The sequence below is a fragment of the Scyliorhinus canicula genome, chromosome 3 (genome assembly GCF_902713615.1).
Source record: "Scyliorhinus canicula chromosome 3, sScyCan1.1, whole genome shotgun sequence".
Taxonomy (NCBI): Eukaryota; Metazoa; Chordata; class Chondrichthyes; order Carcharhiniformes; family Scyliorhinidae; genus Scyliorhinus; species Scyliorhinus canicula.
The window spans coordinates 156,658,633-156,682,262 of record NC_052148.1 but is presented as its reverse complement, the minus strand read 5'-3'; the positions used below and the strand labels follow the sequence as shown (position 1 = coordinate 156,682,262).

Here is a 23,630-nt window from a genome sequence, read left to right as displayed (position 1 = left end):
CCGGCATTATCATTCACAAACAGGGACAGTTTCTTACCAGGTGCAAGCCCAGGGTCGTACTATGCAAAAGCATCTTGACCATATTTGGTCCAGGCGACCACGTCTTTGGAAAATTACTCGTCCTCGGAAACGTCTTCTGAAACTGCATCTGCTGACTGATCAGGCCACAGTGGAACCCCAAGGGGGTCAAGAAGCCAAGATGACCGGGGCCGTCGACTCAGACATGGAGACTCAGGGGTTCTCCGATGAGGAATCCTTGGATCCACAGCCTCAGGAACTGTAGCCGCCACATCCTTAGTGTCAGAAGTGGCATTCACCTTTGAGATGCACACAGCCGATCCAGCACCTTGGGTGCACAATGCCCAGCCAGATAACAAGAGGGTCCGGGTTCCTCCTTCACTACGGTCTTTGGACTTTGAGGGGAGAGGGATGTTATAACCCACATGGGTCTTGTGTGGTAGGGATGATTAAGTACCCCGTTGATCTTTCAGAATACGAGCTCCCCCGATAAAGGGGGCGGTGGACCCTTAACAATACTTGGCTTTATATAAATAGAGGCGGCCAATAAGGTACTGACTAGAGACGACCCAGTTGGAAACTACTGTATATAATAGTTATAGTAAATAAAGTACATTTTTGTTTCAACCTACTCAGTGTGGACTCTTTGTTGCCCCTTACAAACAAAATGGATTGGTTAATGGAATTGAGCTGAAATTGATATACCAAGATAATTCATAATAAGTAGAAACTGCTGAAGATAATATGCTTTTCTTTGATCATATGATTTTTGTGTTCAGTGAAGAGTAAGGTGTGCTGTAAACAGCTGAATGGCACCAAAACTTTCAGAGATTGCTCTTTTGATAATTGGTATTGATGGCTTCTGTTCTGGCTGGTGAAGGAGAGTATGTTCTTTAGCATTCTGTCATTCTGAAGAGTCAGGTTGCAATAAAACAGAAAAGGCACTGCATTCTCTCGTAATGTTTGTGTGCCTGGACTGCGTGGGAAATTTTACTGCCAAAACTGAGTGCCTGAGAGCTCTACATTTAATAACCCAAAATTTGCTGCCAACATTACAGTGAATTAAATGACACCCACCATTATTGCTGTGTAAAGTGTCCAGCAACTTGTGGCAAGGGAGAAATATGCCATGAATCGTCACAAATTATTGGAAGATTGGTGCCACATTGGTAGCTATGCATATATGCAAATTACCTAACATACACTCTGCAAAAACCTAAAGTATACAACTGCAAAATCAGCAAGCTTGAAGTTAGACCAGAGTATTGACTAAGTGAAACTCATTACATCGAAAGCAGTTAAAGCATTTCATATTAACCTTTTTAAAAAGACACAGATTAGTATCTAGCTGGGAATTATATTGAAGATTATAAGAATAAGAATATACCAAGATAGTGCCAGGACTCCTGGAAAAATCATCATGTATTTTATTGATAACTCTATTCATGTAAAAAAATCAAGTCGAAAACTGGTTATGCAAGATTGGATAAACATTCTGTCGTTTTGCTTCATTAACTTTTTTTAAAGCTCAGGGAGAATATTTCTCAGGAGATTAAATAAATGTGGCATAATTGTTTGGCTGCACAATTTCCCTGCATTATAACAGTGACTGCGCTCCTCTTCTTTATGTGGTGACCTGTGGACAGAGCAGAGTTGGTGAACTACATTATCGATTTTCATTCTCTGCTTCCTTCGATTCTTCTGCAGTTGGACTTTAATATTTCAATTAGGAAGATTGAAGTTTAGGCACTAGTGAAAACACACAATTGTAGATTTTCCAGTTTAAAAAAACCCTTAAGCATGAAAGTTAAATGTAGGACTGGATTTTTAAAATTTCTCCATAATCATCAGCAACTACACTGGAACTGCTGTTTTTGAAACTGGAGAATTTATTGAAGAACATATGAAATAGGAGCAGAGGTAGGGCATTCAGCCTCTCAAACCTGCACGACATTCAATAGGATACTGACTGATCGGTTTATATTTCGTATTTTATATTCCCATCCAACCCCCCCCAAAAGCTTTGTTTCCCTTGTCTAACAAGAATCTATCTACTCTGCCTTAAAAATATTCAGTGATCCTGTTTCTAGCGCCTTCTGAGACAAAGTTCCAAAATTGCACAATCCTCAGGTTTATATAAAACCTCTGCAGGTCGTATTCAGCTATATGCAGATCTATATTTTATCTCAGGGGCAGCAAATGAGTGAACTCTTGATGCAGCTTCTGATTTGTTACTGCAAGGGATTGGACAGCAAAATTGCTGTCTTCTCACTGACAGTATCAACTTCAGCAGATGCATGACTTCGCTGAGAGTAGACTCGGCAGGAGGCTGCAAACGGGAATTTCCGTTTTGAAGATACAGCAAGAATTTCCATCCATAGAGACTGCACCCAAAGCAGCGTCAGGCAAGAGTCAGACCAGTGCCGGCAGGACCACAGTGGGAGAGTGCTTCCCTGAACTGAGTAAAACAGATAGAGCATGACTATGCAGTGGAACCGATGAGAGCTTGATGGGGTGGTGATGCGACCATCAATTCACACGAAGACAGAGAGTTGAAGTAAACAGTGGCTTTAATCAACTAGAACAGTGCCTGCCTGCGACTGCTCTGCAATGAGAGCCACCTACAGGGCAGCTGCTCTTTATACCTCCCCTCAAGGGGGCAGAGCCCACAAAGGCACCAACATGATTCAGTGTAGTACAGTACAGTCCAATGGTCCATAGGTGGAGTCCACATGGGCAACAGCGTGGCACAATGTAGTACAGTGGTGAATGGTTACCATAATATGTTCACCACAGGTGGTAAGAAAAAAGACTGCTTCTCATTTGGGAGGTGGAAAAGTGCCTTGATAAACTGGAACGAGCTTGGGGAAGTGACAGTCTGTATGCTCTGTTAAATATTAACAAAGAAAGTATGAAATTTTCTGATAAATTTTTAGATTAAAAATCTATTATTTTAAGTTTAAAAAAGGTATTTAAAATCAAGATGAATTTACTATTGTAATGCAAAAATAAAACATCATCTGCGGGGGAGCATGTCCCTGGGAACTGCCCTTCTCCTGCCTCTTTAAATGCATGCGTCACTGGGCATTGTAGAGATACAATAAGCATTTGTATATTTCTAAATATCATTAACCATGGCCAATAATCTTAAAATGTTCTGCAGCCTCAGTTGCTTCAGCCTATGTTCACCAAGTAATAATCTATTTTAAATTGGTTTATCATGTCAACTACAATGCTAAAATTGCAAATCTATTTAACCTCATTAACAAACAAAATGTTTGGGATCGCTTGCACTCTTATCCATTAACGCTGCTGCAGATTAAAAGATTTGATGTACTTCTAATACCCCTTTTGGTAAATAAAACCAGAACTCACCACAACACCTTGACCATGCTATTTACATTTACCAACAAAGCAACTTAAATCTTGCTCCAAACTGACAGTGAAGGTATGACAACAACTATCAGAACAATAAATAGGCCAGATTATTTTAAAGCAGAATGGCAGCACAGTGGGAATGTTACTGGACTAATAAGCCAGACGTGTTCAAATTTCACCACGGCAGCTGGGGAATTTAAATTCAATTAATTAATAAATTTGAAATAAAAAATTGAGTCTCATAAATAATGATCATGAAATGACCAGATGGTCATTAAAAAAAACCCTGCCTGCTTCACTCATGTCTTTAAAGAGAAGAAATCTGCCATCCTTACCTGGTACAGCCAAAATGTGACTCCAGACCCATTGCAATGTAGTTGGCCCTGTGAAGTAACCTAGGAAAACACTCCAATTGTATCAAACTGCTTCAGAAAAATTGAATATCACAAGCACATAGACCTCCTGGCACCAATCTAGGTACTGAAAGCTACAAAAGCGAATCCTGCCCAATCAATGCTGCAATGTCTTCCTCACTTTCGGTGGACTTGTGCCAAAATTGGGAAAGCTGTCTCAGATTAGTCAAGCAATATCCTAACAGTCGTACTCATTGAATCCTACTTACAACCAATGTTCTAGACCACTCCATCACCATTCATAGGTATGTCCTGTTGCTGCTGGCAGGACACTCATTAGATGTAACAGCATAGTGATGTATAGTCGGGAGGGAATGGTCCTGGGAGTCCTCAAAGTCCTAAGCACAGATGTCTCACAGCATCATTGGCAAGAAAACATCCTGCCATTTACCAAATACCACTTTCCCTCAGCTTTGAATCATTACTGCATGTTAAACACCACTTGGAAGAGGCACTGAGGGTAACAAAGGCACACAATGTAGAATGGAGGACTTCATTATCCATCACAGTTGGTAGCACCACCACTGACAGGCCTGAAGGACATAGCTGCCAGACTGAGTCTGTGGGAGGTGGTAAAAGAACCAACAAGAGGGAAAAACCTTCTTGAACTCGTACTCACCAAACTACCTGTCACAGACGAATCTGACCATGATTAGTGTTAGAAGTGGCTACCATACAGTCTTTATGGAGATGAAGTCCCATCTTCACAGAGGACACTCTCAATGTTATGTGGGGGGCAAAACGGTGGCTCAGTGGGTTAGCTCTGCAGCCTCACGGCAGTGAGGTCCCAGGTTCAATCCCGGCTCTGGGTCACCGTCCATGTGGAGTTTGCACATTCTCCCCATGTTTGCGCGGGTTTCGTCCCCACAACCCAATGATGTGCAGGCTAGGTCGATTGGCCAAGCTAAATTGCTCCTTAATTGGAAAAAAAATGAATTGGGTACTCTAAATTTAACAAACAAATTTGTTATGTGGCACTATCACCATGCCAAATTTGCTGGACACAGTAACTAGTAGCTCAAGATCGCCATTGATGAGGCACTGTGGGTATCAGCAGAATTGTTTTGATTCATTCCATGGAATTCCAAGAAATGGCTGAAAGCACTGGATAGAGCAAAGGCAACATCATGGCTGTGGAACTTAAGTCTTATCCTCCAGAATTAGCCATGTTCTTAGCCAAGCGCTTCCAGTATAGCAATAATACTGGCATTTACCTGACAATGTAGAAAATTGCCCACAAAAAGTAGGACATATACAATTCCCACCCCACCAATAACTCAAAATCATCAGCAAAGTGATGGAAGGTGTCATTGGCAGTGCTATCAAATGGCACTTCTCAGTGCTGATCAGTTTGAGTTTCACCAAGGGCACTCTGTTCCAGACTTCATTAAAGTCTCAGTCAAGCAGCTCCTTGATCTTAAAATTCTCATCTTTGTTTTCAAATCCTTTCATGGCCATGCCTCCCTCTTCTCCTGTAATCTCCTCAGGTTACAGCCCTCAGATATCTGTGTTCCTCATATTCTGACTGTAATTGCTCCATTAGTGACAGTTACCGGTCCCTCAAGCTCTGGAAGTCCCTCCATACACCTCTCTACCTCACTTTCATCTTTTAAGTCACTACTTAAAACAAGACTTTTGGTCATCTAATTTAATATCTCCTATGTGGCTCACTGTCACAATGTTTTAGAATGGTGAAATTCTGAGAAATTCCATGTTAAAGGCACCATATAAATTTGTTGTTGTTGTTGGGGGCCAAACATGGGCAAAACAGCTGTATTCTAGGGGTGAAGCGAGAGGACTGGCCTTAACATCAAGAGAGCATTTGACGGAGTGTGGCATCAAGGAGCCATAACAAAACTGAAGTCAATGAGAATAAGGGGGGGGGAAATATGCCACTGGTTGGAGTCATATCTAGCACAAGGAAGATGACTGTGGTTGTCAGAGACAAAATCATCTTAGGCCCAGGGCTCAGGTATTCATCAAGGCAATGTCCAAGATCCAAGTATCTTCAGCTGCTTCATTAATGATCTTCCATCAAGTTAAGGTAGATTTGGGGATGTCCTCGTAAGATTGTGCAATTTTCAGTACCATTTCACAACTTCCCAGATACTGAAGCAGTTTGTGTCCATCTACAGAAAGACCTGGACAACAATAAGTGGCTAGTAACATTCACGCCACATCAAATGCCACGCAATGACCATCTCCAATAAGAGAGAATCAACGGCAGCATGGTGACACAGTGGTTAGAACTGTTTTCTCACAGCGCCAGGGACCCAGGTTCGATTTCAAACTCGGGTTACTGCTGTGTGGAGTTTGCCCATTCTCGCCATGTCTGCGTGGGTTTCCTCCAGGTGCTCCGATTTCCTCCCACAGTCCAAAGATATGCTGGTTAGTTGGATTGGCCATGCTAAATTGCCCCTTAGTGTCTGAAGATATGCAGGTTAGATCGGGTTATGTGGATAGGGGAGGGGGGGGGGGAGAGAGAGGGAGAGGGGGGAGAGAGAGGGAGAGGGGGGGAGAGAGGGAGAGGGGGGGGGGAGAGGGAGAGGGGGGGGGAGAGGGAGAGGGGGGGGGAGAGGGAGAGGGGGGGGGGGAGAGGGAGAGGGGGGGGGGGAGAGGGAGAGGGGGGGGGGGAGAGGGAGAGGGGGGGGGGGAGAGGGAGAGGGGGGGGGAGAGGGAGAGGGAGAGGGGGGGGGGGAGGGAGAGGGGGGGGGAGAGGGAGGGGGGGGGAGAGGGAGAGGGGGGGAGAGGGAGAGGGGGGGGGAGGGAGAGGGGGGGAGGGGGGGGGGAGGGAGAGGGGGGAGGGAGAGGGGGGGGGGAGAGGGAGAGGGGGGGGGGAGAGGGAGAGGGGGGGGGAGAGAGGGAGAGGGGGGGGAGAGGGAGAGGGGGGGGAGAGGGAGAGGGGGGGAGAGGGAGAGGGGGGGGGAGAGGGAGAGGGGGGGGGAGAGGGAGAGGGGGGGGGGAGAGGGAGAGGGGGGGGGGAGAGGGAGAGGGGGGGGGGAGAGGGGAGAGGGGGGGGGGGAGAGGGAGAGGGGGGGGAGAGGGAGAGGGGGGGGGAGAGGGAGAGGGGGGGGAGAGGGAGAGGGGGGGGAGAGGGAGAGGGGGGGGGAGAGGGAGAGGGGGGGGAGAGGGAGAGGGGGGGGGGGAGAGGGAGAGGGGGGGGAGAGGGAGAGGGGGGGGGGAGAGGGAGAGGGGGGGGGGAGAGGGAGAGGGGGGGGGAGAGGGAGAGGGGGGGGGAGAGGGAGAGGGGGGGGGAGAGGGAGAGGGGGGGGGAGAGGGAGAGGGGGGGGAGAGGGAGAGGGGGGGAGAGGGAGAGGGGGGGGGAGAGGGAGAGGGGGGGGAGAGGGAGAGGGGGGGGGAGAGGGAGAGGGGGGGGAGAGGGAGAGGGGGGGGAGAGGGAGAGGGGGGGAGAGGGAGAGGGGGGAGAGGGAGAGGGGGGGGAGAGGGAGAGGGGGGGAGAGGGAGAGGGGGGGGAGAGGGAGAGGGGGGGGGAGAGGGAGAGGGGGGGGAGAGGGAGAGGGGGGGGAGAGGGAGAGGGGGGGGGAGAGGGAGAGGGGGGGGAGAGGGAGAAGGGGGGGAGAGGGAGAGGGGGGAGGGAGGGAGAGGGAGGGGGGGAGGGAGAGGGAGGGGGGGGAGGGAGAGGGAGAGGGGGGGAGGGAGAGGGAGAGGGGGGGAGGGAGAGGGAGAGGGGGGAGGGAGAGGGATGGGGGGGGAGAGGGATGGGGGGGGGAGAGGGATGGGGGGGGGGAGAGGGATGGGGGGGGGAGAGGGATGGGGGGGGGGAGAGGGATGGGGGGGGAGAGGGATGGGGGGGGGGAGAGGGATGGGGGGGGAGAGGGATGGGGGGGGAGAGGGATGGGGGGGGAGAGGGATGGGGGGGGGAGAGGGATGGGGGGGGAGAGGGATGGGGGGGGAGAGGGATGGGGGGGGGGGAGAGGGATGGGGGGGGGAGAGGGATGGGGGGGGGAGAGGGATGGGGGGGGGGAGAGGGATGGGGGGGGGGGAGAGGGATGGGGGGGGGGAGAGGGATGGGGGGGGGAGAGGGATGGGGGGGGAGAGGGATGGGGGGGAGAGGGATGGGGGGGAGAGGGATGGGGGGGAGAGGGATGGGGGGGAGAGGGATGGGGGGGGGAGAGGGATGGGGGGGGGAGAGGGATGGGGGGGGGGAGAGGGATGGGGGGGGGAGAGGGATGGGGGGGGGAGAGGGATGGGGGGGGGAGAGGGATGGGGGGGGGGGAGAGGGATGGGGGGGGGGGAGAGGGATGGGGGGGGGGAGAGGGATGGGGGGGGGAGAGGGATGGGGGGGAGAGGGATGGGGGGGAGAGGGATGGGGGGGAGAGGGATGGGGGGGAGAGGGATGGGGGGGAGAGGGATGGGGGGGAGAGGGATGGGGGGGAGAGGGATGGGGGGGGAGAGGGAGAGGGGGGGAGAGGGAGAGGGGGGAGAGGGAGAGGGGGGGAGAGGGAGAGGGGGGGGAGAGGGAGAGGGGGGGGAGAGGGAGAGGGGGGGGAGAGGGAGAGGGGGGGAGAGGGAGAGGGGGGGAGAGGGAGAGGGGGGGAGAGGGAGAGGGGGGGAGAGGGAGAGGGGGGGGGAGAGGGAGAGGGGGGAGAGGGAGAGGGGGGGGGAAGAGGGAGAGGAGGGGGGGGAAGAGGGAGAGGGGGGGGAAGAGGGAGAGGGGGGGGAAGAGGGAGAGGGGGGGGAAGAGGGAGAGGGGGGGGAAGAGGGAGAGGGGGGGGAAGAGGGAGAGGGGGGGAAGAGGGAGAGGGGGGAAGAGGGAGAGGGGGGAAGAGGGAGAGGGGGGGAAGAGGGAGAGGGGGGGAAGAGGGAGAGGGGGGGAAGAGGGAGGGGGAGAGGGAGAGGGAGAGGGGGGGGAAGAGGGAGAGGGGGGGGAAGAGGGAGAGGGGGGGGAAGAGGGAGAGGGGGGGGAAGAGGGAGAGGGGGGGAAGAGGGAGAGGGGGGGGAAGAGGGAGAGGGGGGGGGAAGAGGGAGAGGGGGGGGGAAGAGGGAGAGGGGGGGGAAGAGGGAGAGGGGGGGGAGAGGGGGAGGGAGAGGGGGGGGAGAGGGGGGGGGAGAGGGGGGGGAGAGGGGGGGGGAGAGGGGGGGGAGAGGGGGGGGGAGAGGGGGGGGAGAGGGGGGGGGGGGAGAGGGGGGGAGGGGGGGGGGAGGGGGGGGAGAGGGGGGGAGAGGGGGGGAGAGGGGGGGAAGAGGGGGGGAGGGGGGGGGAAGAGGGGGGAGGGGGGGGGGAAGAGGGGGGGAGGGGGGGGAAGAGGGGGGGAGGGGGGGGGGAAGAGGGGGGGAGGGGGGGGGAAGAGGGGGGGAGGGGGGGGGAAGAGGGGGGGAGGGGGGGGAAGAGGGAGAGGGGGGGGGAAGAGGGGGGGGGGAAGAGGGGGGGGGGAAGAGGGGGGGGGGAAGAGGGGGGGGGGGGGAAGAGGGGGGGGGGGGGGGAAGAGGGGGGGGGGGAAGAGGGGGGGGAAGAGGGGGGGGGGAAGAGGGGGGGGGGGGAAGAGGGGGGGGGGGGAAGAGGGGGGGGGGAAGAGGGGGGGGGGGAAGAGGGAGAGGGGGGGAAGAGGGAGAGGGGGGGAAGAGGGAGAGGGGGGAAGAGGGAGAGGGGGGGAAGAGGGAGAGGGGGGGAAGAGGGAGAGGGGGGGGAAGAGGGAGAGGGGGGGGAAGAGGGAGAGGGGGGGAAGAGGGAGAGGGGGGGGGGTTGGGAATCTGCCTGGGTTGGGTTCTCTTTCAGAGGATCAGTGCATCTTGATGGGTTGCATAGCCTCCTTTTGTACTGTAGGGATTATATGATTCTAATCATCTTCCCTGAACATTCAATAACAGTACCAGTGCTCCATCCCCCACTATCAACATCCTGGGAGTCACCATTGGTTAAAAATCCTACCTGGTGCAGCCACTTAAATACTGTAACTAAAAGAGCAGATCAGAGGCTGAAAATTCTGTGGTGAGTAACTCACCATCTCATTACCCTAAAATCAGTCCACTATTTACAAGGCAGAAGTGTGATGGAATTCACTCCACTAGCCTGGACAAGTGCAGCTCCAAAAGCATTCAAGAAGCTTGGCGTTAGCCAAATCTTCTTTGATAGCACTTTCTAACCCCGTGACCATGACATGGTAAGAAGTCTTACGGCACCAGGTTAAAGTCCAACAGGTTTGTTTCAAATCACTAGCTTTTGGAGCCTGAGGAAGGAGCAGTGCTCCGAAAGCTAGTGATTTGAAACAAACCTGTTGGACTTTAACCTGGTGTTGTAAGACTTCTTCCTGTGCTCACCCCAGTCCAAAGCCAGCATTTCCACATCGAAGGACAAAGGCAGCAGACGCATGGGAACACTACCACCTGCAAGTTCCCCTTCCAAGCCACTTACATCCCAACTAGAAACCCTATCATCATTCCTTCACACTGGCTGGGATAAAATCTTGCAACTCCCTCCCAAACAGCACCTATACCACATGCACTGCAGCGGCTCAAGGCGGCAGCTCACCACCAGCTTCTCAGGGACATTTAAGATGGACATGGATGTTGGTCTTGTCAATAGTACTCACAACCCATAAATGAAAAAGAAATACGATAAACTTAGTAGCTATTGTACCCATAGCAAATTAATATGTAAAATAAAATATTCTTCTCGTTATACACAAATACAAATGGATCCATAATGCCAGATCACTTAAAAAAAGGACAATGTCCGAAGATATTTTCCTATTATTTAATAATCTCTGGTAAACTATATGCATAGAACTTGACATACAAGTCACGGGAACATGACCATCTTACCAAAACGATCTCTTGAAAAGGTTTGTAAAGGGCGGTGTTGTTTTCACCACTTTTCCCCCCGGAAAGGTAACTCAGCAAGCGCGGCAATAAAAATAGAGAGCACAGCTGCTCCAAACTATTTGTGAATTCCCACTAAGAAATTACAAGGAGTGTCGTTCATGTTGATATTGTCCCCGGAATATCTTGCATTCAACAGTCTTTATTTTCAAGTCTGAAAGGTTATATGTTCTACTCATACCAGCTTAATAAAACGAAACACCCGGTAGAAGATATTTTTTATTTTCTTGCTGCTTTATGCGGAGTTTTTATTTAGGTACTAGCGGCCAAGTAAGTTTGGTCGATTTATTAGTGCGCTGAATGAAAAGTGTGGGGAAAGACGGTCTCCTGTAAAAGGCAACAATACACCATCTCAAACATTTCACCGCTTACCGGGGACTGAAGCAAATTAACCGCGTTATTTGAATAGGCATAAACGAGACTTAGGCATTTCGAACCAACCTCTTAAACATTATTCAGAATAAAACGAGTTTTCATTTTATCCTTTTTAACCCAGAAAGTTTCCACTATTCAAAACAGCCAGTTCAAACTGGCAGCAAATAAAACTGTACCGAATATTCCTTCCCATACAGCGACTGTGTTTGAGAAACACCTCCTTAATGTTGCAACACGTCCATGCAACCTTCGGTGATCATACCTTGGTTAACTGGGCTATCTTCTTGCTTATTTTCAAGTGCAGGTCGGGGTTGTAGTGTTGCACCGGGTCTGGCAGAGTCGCTTTCGAACCATTGCATTTGGCGCCCTGGTCTGTCCAGTTCACTCCCGTCGCCATAGTTTCCAGGCTGGTAGAAGTGGCGCGCGAGCCCTCCGAAGAACGCGCAGGGGCCGGACGGCCGCTCTGGCAGATGTGCGAATCCCCCTCCTCGAAGAGAGCGAGCCGCGGAGGAGCCCAGAGCGCGTGCAGCTGATTGCTGGCTCGTCAGCTGCTAGTGGTTGGAGGCTGTAATCCCAGCTGTTCAGTCAAAGCGCTCGGCCACTGCCAGTCATGAAGACTGAGAGGAGCGCTCTCTCTCTTAGTGGGTAGATGCTCCCTCACTCCAGGCGCTGTCTGCAAAGTTTTCATGAGATGAGATCCGTGTTTTACCACCATGTGAAAAACACAAGGCGGCAACGCCTCCTAAAGGAAGAGAGTGTGCAGTTGAACTGTCCGAATTGTGGTGAATTGCCTCGTTTTTAGACGCTTTAATTCACTGAAGCGCAGGCAGTCCTGATACTGCACTTTATAAACTCGCTCTCCAGGTATTCCTGATTTTATGCTTCAATGCCCCATCCATATCGAGGAGTAGGTGGGTCTTCTTAAAGTCTCCAATGTTTGCCACGGCGAGCGTTTCAAGATGAAGGACGTTTACGATAGGCTAACTGACTACTAACCTCCCATGACCCGCAACACCGTGATTTTTAAATATATGAACTGTCAGGGGTCTTTCAATTCCACCAATCATTCCTCCAGCTATCAGATTCAGTGGAAAATCCCTCACTACCCGTTTATAACGTGGATTGTTGCTGCTGACATGCACGCTTCTTTTTACAGTTGGCCAGTAACTTTTAGCGATGTGATATACAGTCCTTTGTTCGTGCTTCTTTGAAATCGTTTCCACATTTTGTATGAAATCATACCATAGTCTCAACTAGCGGGCACTCGTCCTCTGTCGAGTTGAAAGGCCGTTGGCACTAATTGCTGGCTCATCAGCTGCTAGTGGTTGGAGACAGTAATCCCCTCAGATTGTCTTTTGGGTGAGTATTAACCAGGTGTTATATTGTTAATAGTGACTGCACCCTGGTGAAATCAGTGCTTTGCTCCATCGTTGCTTCTGTGTGATTGCGAAAATCCAGTGAAGACACTGGCTGAGCTCAGCTTCAAGTTTGTTGGGGAAAAATTTAATTAAGTCAACATAACTGCTGTGTAGGTGTACAAATTCGTAATCTCCCAGAAGACTCAACCCAAATCATCAAGAAGTCCTCAACTGCAGGAATGATGAGCAAAATTGCAGCTAAACTGTTGATTAAAAAAACTAAAAGAGACAGTAGCTGACTTCAAACTTTTTATTAGAAAAGATGCAAATCTTAATTATGGGCCCGATTCCTAAGTGTTGTAGTGAGCAGGAATTGCCACGAGCTTCCTGGTGCTGGGCCCAGTGAGGCAAGCAACGCTATTCAATGTTAATTGATCCACTGAACAAGGCCCCACAGGCTTCGCACTGCAAATGAAGGCTCATCGGCTGATTGGTCAGCACCGCGCACTCCAGCCCTCCACTAACACATAAGCTGCACTTGTTTTATTTTAGTAATTTTTTAGTGTCACAAGTAGGCTTACATTAACACTGCAATGAAGTCACTGTGAAAATCCCCTAGTCGCCACATTCTGGCGCATATTCGGGTACACAGAGGGGGAATTCAGAATATCCAAATTACCTAACAGTATGTCTTTCAGGACTTGAGGCGGGAAACTGGAGCACCCGGAGAAAACCCACGCAGACACAGGGAGAATGTGCAGATTCCACACAGGCAGTGACCCAAGCCGGGAATCGAACCTGGGACCTTAGTGCTGTGAAGCAGTAGTCCTAACCCCTGTGCTACCATGGTTCAGCCAACCCTAGCTAGCTCGCAACGATGGCACCGAAGAGACCAGCGCCAAGATTCGGGGACGCTGACTTGGGGAGGCTCTTTCCCCAATGGAGGCCAGGAGGGATGTCCTGTTTTCTCAAGGGTCCCGGAGAGTGGGGACTTGTATTACACATTAAACATCCTTGTGTACAACAATTATGACAACTCTGTCACTTTCTCTGCAATGCGGTCTGACCTCCGAGCCCTTGGTCCATCTCTCCAGGCATCTCCTCCCCCCCAATGGCACCCACCCTATGGCCGTGGACATGTCCCCGGAGCTGTGTCCCATCCCTGGGTGTTCGGATGTTGGCTGTTGCATGTTTGGTGTTGCCTCTCGCAGTATTAGGCAAAGTCACCATGCACCAAGGTATGATTGAGATGCTAGGCAATTGCACCCACCTGCTACATGGACCGCCCACCCTCGGGAACCCCCTTGGAATCTGTGAAGTGCTCACATAACCACGATTGCCAATTCCCTATTAGAAATAGCCTTAAGCCACACAGCCAAAAATCTAGGTGGTCATTGGGGCAGACGGGCAGGGACAAGGATTGCCCCTGGAACGGCTACACATGATCCAGGGGTTGGCATGATGGTGCCCCAAGCGGTTGCTTCCCGGTTGCCACTCCCAAGTCCTCCTATGGTGGCTCATCCCTGTGGAATGTCATCTATCCCCAGCCAAGGGTCCCCACCCGCCTGCTGAAAAAAGGGGCGGCAATCCCAGGACGCCCGGGCTCTTTGCCTGTGACCAAAGATGGCAACTCACCTTCTCGGCTCCCCACAGAAGCCCTTCCACCAGGTTCAAGTTTTTAAAAAGGAGTACTAATCGGCGCCAGCGTGACCACTTGATGGGGAGACCGCTGAATGACGGGAGGCCGCTGGATTTGGGTGGCTCTCGTTAATTGTACGGAAATAGGGCTTAAATGGTGTAATTGGTTTCTCGCCACGCTACGGCGAGATTATGATTTTGCCAACGGGAGGGTTCTGGTTGCATCGCAAATTGTTGGTGCCTGGCACGGCTCTCATTTTTGGCTTCTCCAGGTATTCACCAGCCTCGTATCGTTTGAGTGAGAGCGTAACAAGGCTAGAGAATCACATCTCATGTTATTTACAAAATCAAGCAACTTTTTTTAAAATCATTTACATAGTGTAGGCATCACTGGCTAGGCCAGCATTTATTGCCCATCCCCAGTTGCCCTGGAGAAGGTGATAGTGAGCAGCCTTCTTGAACTGATGCAGTCCCTGTGGTGTAGGTACACCCAGATTACTGTTAGGTGGGAGTTCCAGGATTTTGACTAAAATAAATACTTTATATCATACCAATGATTGTGGCTCTGCCAAGGCTCCTTCCACTCTCTCCGGCCTACAAACACTACCTGAAAATATCTGGCATTGACTCAGCAGTCATTGCTGATCTGACTTCATACAATATAATTTGGAGTGATCCTGGAGCACTTGAAAAAAATCAATTTAACTGGTATTGTTAAAAGCACTGAAAAATACTCAAGCTATCGTGGCTTGTCAAGGTTGTAGAAGCAATTTTCTTTGTTCGGAAGGTGATCATTGTTAGGGATATAGACAGGTTAACTGAGTGGACAAAAAACTTGGCAGAGGTAATATAGTGCATGAAAATGTGAAGCTATGCACTTTGATCGGATGAATAAAGGAGCTGAATATTATTTAAATGGAGACAGACTGCAGAAAGCTGCAGATTTGGCTGGATTCTGGTGCCAGGGTGCAGAGAATCCAGCCTATGAAACATGAGAGAGCTGAATGGGCCAGTCAAATGGTCGCGTGTGTTCGCGCATCTGTGGAGCTTGAAGGCAGAAGTGGCCTTTTTGCAAGAAATGCATTTGAAGGTTGGGGACCAAACTATGCTAAGGAAACGGTGGGTAGGGCAAGTATTTCATTCAGGATTAGATATGAAGACGCAGGGGTAGCAGTGCTGATAAACAAGCGGCCGGCGTTTGAGATGGGGAGGAATCGGGAGGTTGGTTCGTGATGGTGAGTGAGATGCTGGAAGGGATGCCAGTGGTCTTCATGAATGTCTATTCCCCAAACTGGGATGATGTTCAGTTCATGAGGCAGGTGCTGGGGAAGATCCCGGACCTGGACTCTCACCGGTTGATTATGGGGGTTGGGGGGGGGGGGGGTACTTTAACACGGTTATTGAACCAGGTTTGGACCATCGAGCCTGCAATCGAGGAGGGTTATTGCATGGTGAAGGAACTGAAGGGGTTCATGGAGTGCATGGGGGGGGGCCGGATCTGTGGAGGTTTGGGAGACCGAGTGTGAAGGAATTTTCGTACCTCTCCCATGTGCACAGGGTGTACTCGGGGATCAATTATTTTATGGTGGATAAGACGCTGCTGGTGGGGTGGTTGACTCAGGGTACTCGGCGATTGTGGTCTCTAACCACACGCTGCACTGGGTGGACTTGCAAGTGGACCGGGGGGGCCCAGCGCCCGCAATGGAGACTGGATGTGGGGTTGCTAGCGGACGAGGAGGTGTGAGAACGGGTGACGGCCAGTATCTGGGGGTATGATACGGGTGAGGTTTCGGCCGCCATGCTATTGGAGGCGCTTAAGGCAGTGGTCGGGGGAGTTTGTATCGATCTGGGCGAATAGGGACAAGGTGGAACGAGCAGAGATGGCATGGCTGGTGGACGAAATTCTGCGGGTGAATAGGAGGTACTCGGAGGCCCCAGAGGCAGGGTTGTTGAAGGAGCGGCAGAAGCTCCAGATGGAGTTTGGGTTGGTGTCCACAAGGAAGGCAGTGGAGCAGTTGCGGAGGACCAGAGGGGCAGTGTATTAGTATGGGGAAAAGGCGAGTAGGATGCTGGCTCACCAACGTAAGAAGCAAGCGATGGCGAGGGAGATTAGAAGGGTGAAGGACAGAAGGGGAAGAGTGGTAGTAGACCCAGTGGAGATGAGTGGGGTTTTGAGGAGTTTTATGAGAGGCTCTACGAATCGGAGTCCCCAACCGGGGTGAGGGAATGCTGCGATTCCTAGACGGGTTGGAGTTCCTTCAGGTGCAGGAGGACCTGTTGGAAGGGCTGGGGGCCCTCATGGGATTGTTGGAGGTGAATCATAGAATTTACTGTGCAGAAGGAGGCCATTCGGCCCATTGAGTCTGCACCGGCTCTTGGAAAGAGCACCCTACCCAAGCCCACACCACCGCCCTATCCCCATAACCCAGTAACCCCACCCAACACTAAGGGCAGTTTTGGACACTAAGGGCAATTTATCATGGCCAATCCACCTAACCTGCACATCTTTGGACTATGGGAGGAAACCGGAGCACCCGGAGGAAACCCATGCACACACGGGGAGAACATGCAGACTCCGCACAGTGACCCAAGCTTGGAATCTAACCTGGGACCCTGGAGCTGTGAAGCAATTGTGCTAACCATGATGCTACCGTGATGGAGGGTATGGGGATGATGTTGGCAGGGAAGGCTCCTGGTCCGGAGGGGTGCCGTCCTTTCCGAGCTGCCGCCCCTGGGGCTACAAGATAAGATGATATCGAAAGCAGGAGAGGGACAGGGTAAGGTGTCCGAGATTTACAAGGTGCTAATGGACTGGGAAGGAGCCCCAATAGGGAAAGTCAAACAGAAGTGGGAAGAGGAACGGGGAGGGAGGCTGTGATTTGGGAGAAGGCTCTGAGAAGGGTGAATGCATCTTTGTCATGTGCTAGGCTCAGCCTTATTCAGTTTAACGTAGTTCACAGGGCGCATATGACAGTGACCAGGATGAATAGGTTCTTTGAAGGGGTGGAGGACAGGTGTGCATGGGGAGGGCTGCAAACCATGTTCACATGTTTTGGGCATGTCCAAAGCTGAAGGGTTCTGGCAGGGTTCACAGATGTAATGTCCGAGGTGCTGAAGATGAAGGCCACTCCGAGTCCAGAAGTGGCGATTTTTGGTGTGTTGGATGACCTGGGATTCCAGGGGACGAGAAAGGCTGACATTTTGGCCTTTGCCTCCCTGGTAGCCCGGAGATAGATTTTGCTGGAGTGGAGGGACTCGGTGCTGCCGAAGTCGGTGGTATGGGTGAGCGACCTGGCAATGTTCCTAAGACTGGAAAAAATTAAGCTCGCCTTTAGAGGGTCAGTTGATGGGTTTTCACGGAAATGGAAGCCGTTCATCGACTTCTTCAACGCAAATTGAGGTATCGGCGTGGTGGGGGGGGGGGGGGGGGGGGGGGGGTCAGTGGAATTTTAATTAGAAGTACATAACGAAAGAAGAAAGCTAGCTACTCACCAAGGTTCCAAGCCCTCAACCTCTAGCACCTAGAATGACAAGGGAATGCAGATGCATGCAGCCACCTCCAGCTGCAGTTCCCTCTCCAAGCCACACACCATCTTAACTCGCCTTTCCTTCACTCTCACTGAGTCAAAATCCTGAACCTCCCTTCTAACAGCCCCTGTCTACTTGGCCGCTGTTCACCGAGATCCAGGAGCTGGAAGGACAATGTGGAACAACAGTAGGGCCCCCATCGGCTTCCAACACCTGCAACAATAATGAGGAGCTCAACTGGTAATCAGGAGGAGTCACTGTAGCGCAGGGTGGGGTGACGTCCAACAAAATCGCCATGCCTGCCCAAGAAAACGGGACACCGCAGCAAGCTTTATGCCTGAAGGTGAAAGATCAGAAAAAAGTGAAATATAATGTGTGTGGTGAATGTACTTCATATAATTCACACTGTATAGTATTGTGTCCTTGTGGGCTCTGTCGGTGAGCCGTTGCGTGGCTCTGCCCACAGGGGGAGATGAGGAGCTTGTACAGGGCTCCACCCTCGGCTCCGCCCATGGCCCCCTCCCACTACAGGAAGTATAAAGTGCTGCAGCCGTGTGAGCCTGCCCTCAGTTCTTCTGGTTGCAGGCAAGCTCAGTTGTAAGTCTATTAAAACCACAGTTTACTTCCAATCGTGTCTCGAGTGAATTGATGGTCACATCAATTTAATAGACTTAAGAAAACTGCTATGGAATCAGCCCTCAAACCTGATCGACTAGAACTCGACCCGCAGGCTGCAGAGGTGAAGGAAATCTTTCTACACTGGCTTCGGTGTTTCAAGGCCTACCTGGCTGCATCGACCACCTCCGTCTCCTCTACAGAGGAGCAGAAACTCAGCCTACTGCACGCACGGGTGAGCCATCGCATCTCTACGCAACTCAACTGTACCGATTCCTCTACTGAGGCCCTCGCTATGCTCGACCGATTATATGTGCGGCTGGTAAACCAGGTCTACGCACGGCACATTTTTGCTACCTGCCGCCAGCGCCCCGCAGAGTCGCTAGAGGACTTCCTGCGCGACTTAAAACCCCTTGCTCGGGACTGCAACTTTCAGGCTGTAACTGCCTCCCAGCATATGGAACTCGCTGTCCGTGATGTGTACGTTACGGGGGTCCGGTCTAACTTTGTGCGCCAGCGACTACTCGAAAAAGGGGCCTAGAACTTGGAGGAAACGGTAGCGCTAGCAACCACTATGGAGGTCGCGTTTCAAAGTCTCAACTCATTCCCTGCAGACCAAGCGACCCCATCGTGGGCCCCCGACCAGCGACTGCCCCAGGCCTGCACTGCGTGGCCACCCACTCACTATGGAGCACCAGCGTGCCATTTTTGTGGCCAGCCCCAACACCCACGGCAGCAGCTGCGGTCGAAAAGGACGTTATGCCAAAGTATGCCTGGCTAAATCAAAACCTACTAACTCCCCCGCAGTCCAGAATAATCGCTTCCCCAACTCGCAGGCCCCGCAACGTTGCAGCGTGTCTGCCGACACCGCCTCCGCCCGACATGTGCGACTCATGGGGGCCGCCATGTTGGCAACCCTCCCCCACGCAGCCGGCCATGTGCGTGTCATGGGGGCCACCATCTTGGGCGCCATCTTCCTCGACACCCGCCATGTGCGATCCACGGGGGGGCCATCTTGGACGCCATCTTCTTCATCGCCCGCCACGTGCGATCAACGGGGGCCGCCATCTTGGCCATCACCCGATGTTCACCTCGACGACTACGACCTCAGTGGACAGTCATCACGGGGCCACTCCAGCACTGCTGATTGAGCCGCCGACTACCCGCAACTCAACGAAGTCACGTTGGACCAGTCGCGTCCGAAGCACCTCCGGAGCTCGATGATGTCCGTTCAAATCAACGGATACAAGACGCCGTGTCTCTTCGACTCCGGGAGCACTGAGAGCTTCGTACATCCTGACCTGGTAAGACGCCGTTCGCTCCCTATCTTCCCTGCACGGCAAACTATCTCCCTCACCTCGGGCTCGCACTCGGTCCAAATACAAGGGCACACCCTTGCGACCCTAACAATTTAGGGCGCCTGCTACTCTAATTTCCAGCTGTACGTACTCCCCGACCTCTGCGCCCCACTCTTAGTCGGGTTCAACTTTCAATGCAACCTCAAGAGCCTCACACTCAGCTTCGGCGGACCTTACTTCCTCTTACTATATGCTGCTTAGCGACTCTAAAAATCGAACCCCCTCCACTCTTCGCTAACCTAACGGCTAACTGTAAACCAGTAGCCACTCGCAGCAGGCGGCACAGCCTGCAGGACAGAGTATTTATTAGAGCCGAAGTTCAGCGGCTCCTACGTGAGGGAGTCATAGAGGCCAGTAACAGCCACTGGAGAGCTCAGGTGGTGGTCGTCAAGACCGGGGAAAAGTTCTGGATGGTGGTTGATTACAGCCAAACCATTAACCGTTCATGCACCTCGATGCGTACCCCCTCCCCAGAATTGCAGACATGGTCAACCTGATCGCTCAGTACCGCATCTTTTCCATGGTGGATCTGAAGTCTGCATACCACCAGCTCCCAATCTGCCCGGAGGACCGCCACTACACGGCGTTCGAGGCAGATGGCCGCCTCTTCCATTTCTTCCGGGTCCCCTTTGGCGTCACGAATGGGGTCTCAGTGTTCCAACGAGCAATGGACCGAATGGTGGACCAGTACGGGCTGCGAGCCACGTTTCCGTACTTGGACAATGTCACCATCTGCGGCCATGATCAGCAGGACCACGTTGCCAACCTCCACCGATTTCTCCAAACCGCCCAGAAACTGAACTTCACCTACAACAAGGAGAAATGCGTTTTCCGCACTACCAGACTAGCCATCCTCGGCTATGTCGTGGAAAACGGAGTCCTGGGCCCCGACCCGGACCGTATGTACCCCATCTTACAACTCCCTCTCCCTCATTGTCCCAGGGTCCTCAAGAGGTGCCTGGGATTCTTCTCTTATTACGCACAGTGGGTCCCCCAGTATGCGGACAAAGCCCGCCCACTATTTAAGACCACACTCTTCCCACTGTCAGCAGAGGCCCGCCAGGCCTTCAACTGCATCAAGGAGGACATCGCCAAAGCCGCCATGCGGGCAGTGGATGAATCCGTCCCCGTTCAGGTGGAGAGCGACGCCTCAGAGGTCGCTCTCGCCGCCACTCTGAATCAGGCAGGGAAACCAGTCGCCTTCTTCTCCCGAACCCTCTCCGCTTCGGAACTTCGACACTCCTCAGTCGAAAAAGAAGCTCAAGCCATTGTGGAAGCCGTACGGCACTGGAGGCACTACCTCGCAGGTAGGAGGTTTACCCTCATCACCGACCAAAGATCGGTTGCCTTCATGTTCGACAACTCGCAAAGGGGCAAAATAAAAAACGATAAAATCTTGAGGTGGAGGATCGAACTCTCCACCTATAATTACGACATCATATATCGACCGGGGAAGCTCAACGAACCCCCAGATGCCTTGTCCCGCGGCACGTGCGCCAGCGCGCAAGACGACCACCTAAAGGCTATCCACAACGACCTCTGCCACCCGGGGGTCACCCGGCTTGCCCACTACGTCAAAGCCCGAAATCTGCCTTTCTCCACCGAGGAGGTAAAAGCCATCACCAGGGGTTGCCCGATCTGCGCGGAGTGCAAACCGCACTTCTATAGACCAGACAAGGCCCACCTGGTAAAGGCTTCCCGGCCCTTTGAACGCCTGAGCATCGATTTCAAAGGGCCACTCCCCTCGACCAATCGAAATGTGTACTTCCTCAACGTCATAGACAAATTCTCCAGCTTCCCCTTTGCCATCCCGTGCCCCGATATGACCTCCCACACAGTCATCGGAGCCCTGCACAGTGTCTTCACCCTGTTTGGTTTCCCCAGCTACGTACACAGCGACAGGGGTTCGTCCTTCATGAGCGACGAGCTGTCATAGAATTTACAGTGCAGAAGGAGGGCATTCGGCCCATCGAGTCTGCACCGGCTCTTGGAAAGAGCACCCTACCCAACCCCATACCTCCACCCTATCCCCGTAACCCCACCTAACACTAAGGGAAATTTGGACACTAAGGGCAATTTATCATGGCCAATCCACCTAACCTGCACATTTTTGGACTGTGGGAGGAAACCGGAGCACCCGGAGGAAACCCACGCACACACGGGGAGAACGTGCAGACTCCACACAGGCAGTGACCCAAGCCAGAATTTGAACCTGGGACCCTGGAGCTGTGAAGCATTTGTGCTAACCACTACGCTAATGTGTTGTACGTGCGTCAGTACCTGCTCGACAAGGGCATCGCATCGAGCAGGACTACCAGCTATAACCCCAGGGGTAACGGGCAGGTGGAGAGGGAAAACGCGACGGTCTGGAAGACCGTCCTACTGACCCTCCGGTCCAGGAATCTCCCGACCTCCCACTGGCAGGAGGTCCTCCCCGACGCGCTCCATGCAATTAGGTCCCTCCTGGGCACTGCGACTAACCAGACCCCTCACGAACGACTATTTGTTTTCCCCAGGGGCACTATCACGGTGGCTTCGCTCCCATCTTGGTTGAGGACACCGGGCCCGGTTCTCCTCCGGAAGCACGTCCGGATACACAAAACGGACCCATTCGTAGAGAGGGTACTACTGCTACACTCAAAACCACACTACTCCTTTATTGAATACCCCGACGGCCGCCAGGACACCGTTTCCCTCCGGGACCTGGCGCCTGCAGGATCCACCACCACCACCACCACCGCCAAGGTACCCCTCACTCTACACCCCCTGTGCCCCCATGCCTATAGGTTTCCTGCACCCCCCTCGCCCGTCGCACCGGTCAGGAACGGAGCTCGGACCGAAACACCCCCAGAGTCCACCCTCTTATCCACGCCGACCGTCACCATCCAGCCACCCGAAGAGGCTGCAACCCCGGTGCTCCACCTATCCCAAAGGACAACTTGGCCACCGGACCGGCTCAACCTGTAGACCCGTCACCCCCACCGGACTTGATTTTTTTTACAGGGGGTGAATGTGGTGAATGTACTTCATATAATTCACACTGTATAGTATTGTGTTCTTGTGGGCTCTGTGTGTGAGCCGTTGCGCGGCTCTGCCCACAGGGGGAGATGAGGAGCTTGTACAGGGCACACCCTCGGCTCTGCCCATGGCCCCTTCCCACTACCGGAAGTATAAAGTGCTGCAGCCGTGTGAGCCTGCCCTCAGTTCTGCTGGTTGCAGGCAGGCTCAGTTGTAAGTCTATTAAAACCACAGTTTACTTCCAATCATGTCTCGAGTGAATTGATGGTCACATCGATGTGCATCAAAGTTTTTAAACAGCCCAATGTATCAATACATAGATGAATACCACAATCTTGCTGCACACCCCTGCACCTCCCTGCTGCCCAAGTCATTCTTGGATCTCATTTCCTCTGTCGTAAGAGGCAGCAGGGGGGAGGCGTGGGGCAGCAGGGTAGCATGGTGGTTAGCATAAATGCTTCACAGCTCCAGGGTCCCAGGTTCAATTCCCGGCTGGGTCACTGTCTGTGTGGAGTCTGCACGTCCTCCCCCTGTGTGCGTGGGTTTCCTCCGGGTGCTCCGGTTTCCTCCCACAGTCCAAAGATGTGCGGGTTAGGTGGATTGGCCATGCTAAATTGCCCGTAGTGTCCTAATAAAAGTACGGTTAAGGTGGGGGTTGTTGGGTTACGGGTATAGGGTGGATACGTGGGTTTGAGTAGGGTGATAATGGCTCGGCACAACATTGAGGGCCGAAGGGCCTGTTCTGTGCTGTACTGTTCTATGGTCTATGTTCTATGTAAGCTCTCAGTACCAAACACCCAGCTCTGATCCGCACCTTTCCCTGCCCCCTTAGGTTTGTCGAAAATGTGCTTACGCCTGACTGTGTGCCAGCCCTCACCCCAGTCTCAGGGCCTCCTCCCAACAGCGCCTCAAAATTTGGGCCAATTCAAGATCCACTCTCTAGCTTTGACTCCCTCCCCTCCTCCACCACCTCAAACCCCTCACCATAATAGATATTCCCACTCCCCTACAGTCTTCCCTTCCTTCCCCCTCTCTCTCCAACTTTCCCCAGTAATGAAAAATGGAAAAATGTGGCATTTGGGCCGTGGGTG

General features: G+C 52.5%; 1 protein-coding gene across 12 annotated transcripts in view; it reads right to left on the bottom strand.

Moving 5' to 3' along the window:
* The window catches only part of LOC119963039 (protein FAM184B-like), a 595,873-nt gene that overhangs the window by 445,270 nt on the left and 126,973 nt on the right, over window positions 1-23,630 (bottom strand). For 11 of the 12 annotated variants that reach the window (XR_005460015.1, XR_005460013.1, XR_005460016.1 and 8 more), the window contains exon 1: window positions 11,287-11,911. The exons of the other annotated variant lie outside the window; for it this stretch is intronic. Coding sequence is in view for 7 of the 11 variants with exons in the window: in XM_038791539.1 (XP_038647467.1) it covers window positions 11,287-11,421 (135 nt within the window). In the remaining 4 variants the exon portion in view is untranslated. Of the gene's footprint in view, window positions 1-11,286; window positions 11,912-23,630 lie in introns of those variants that run through there. 12 annotated transcript variants of the gene reach the window in all.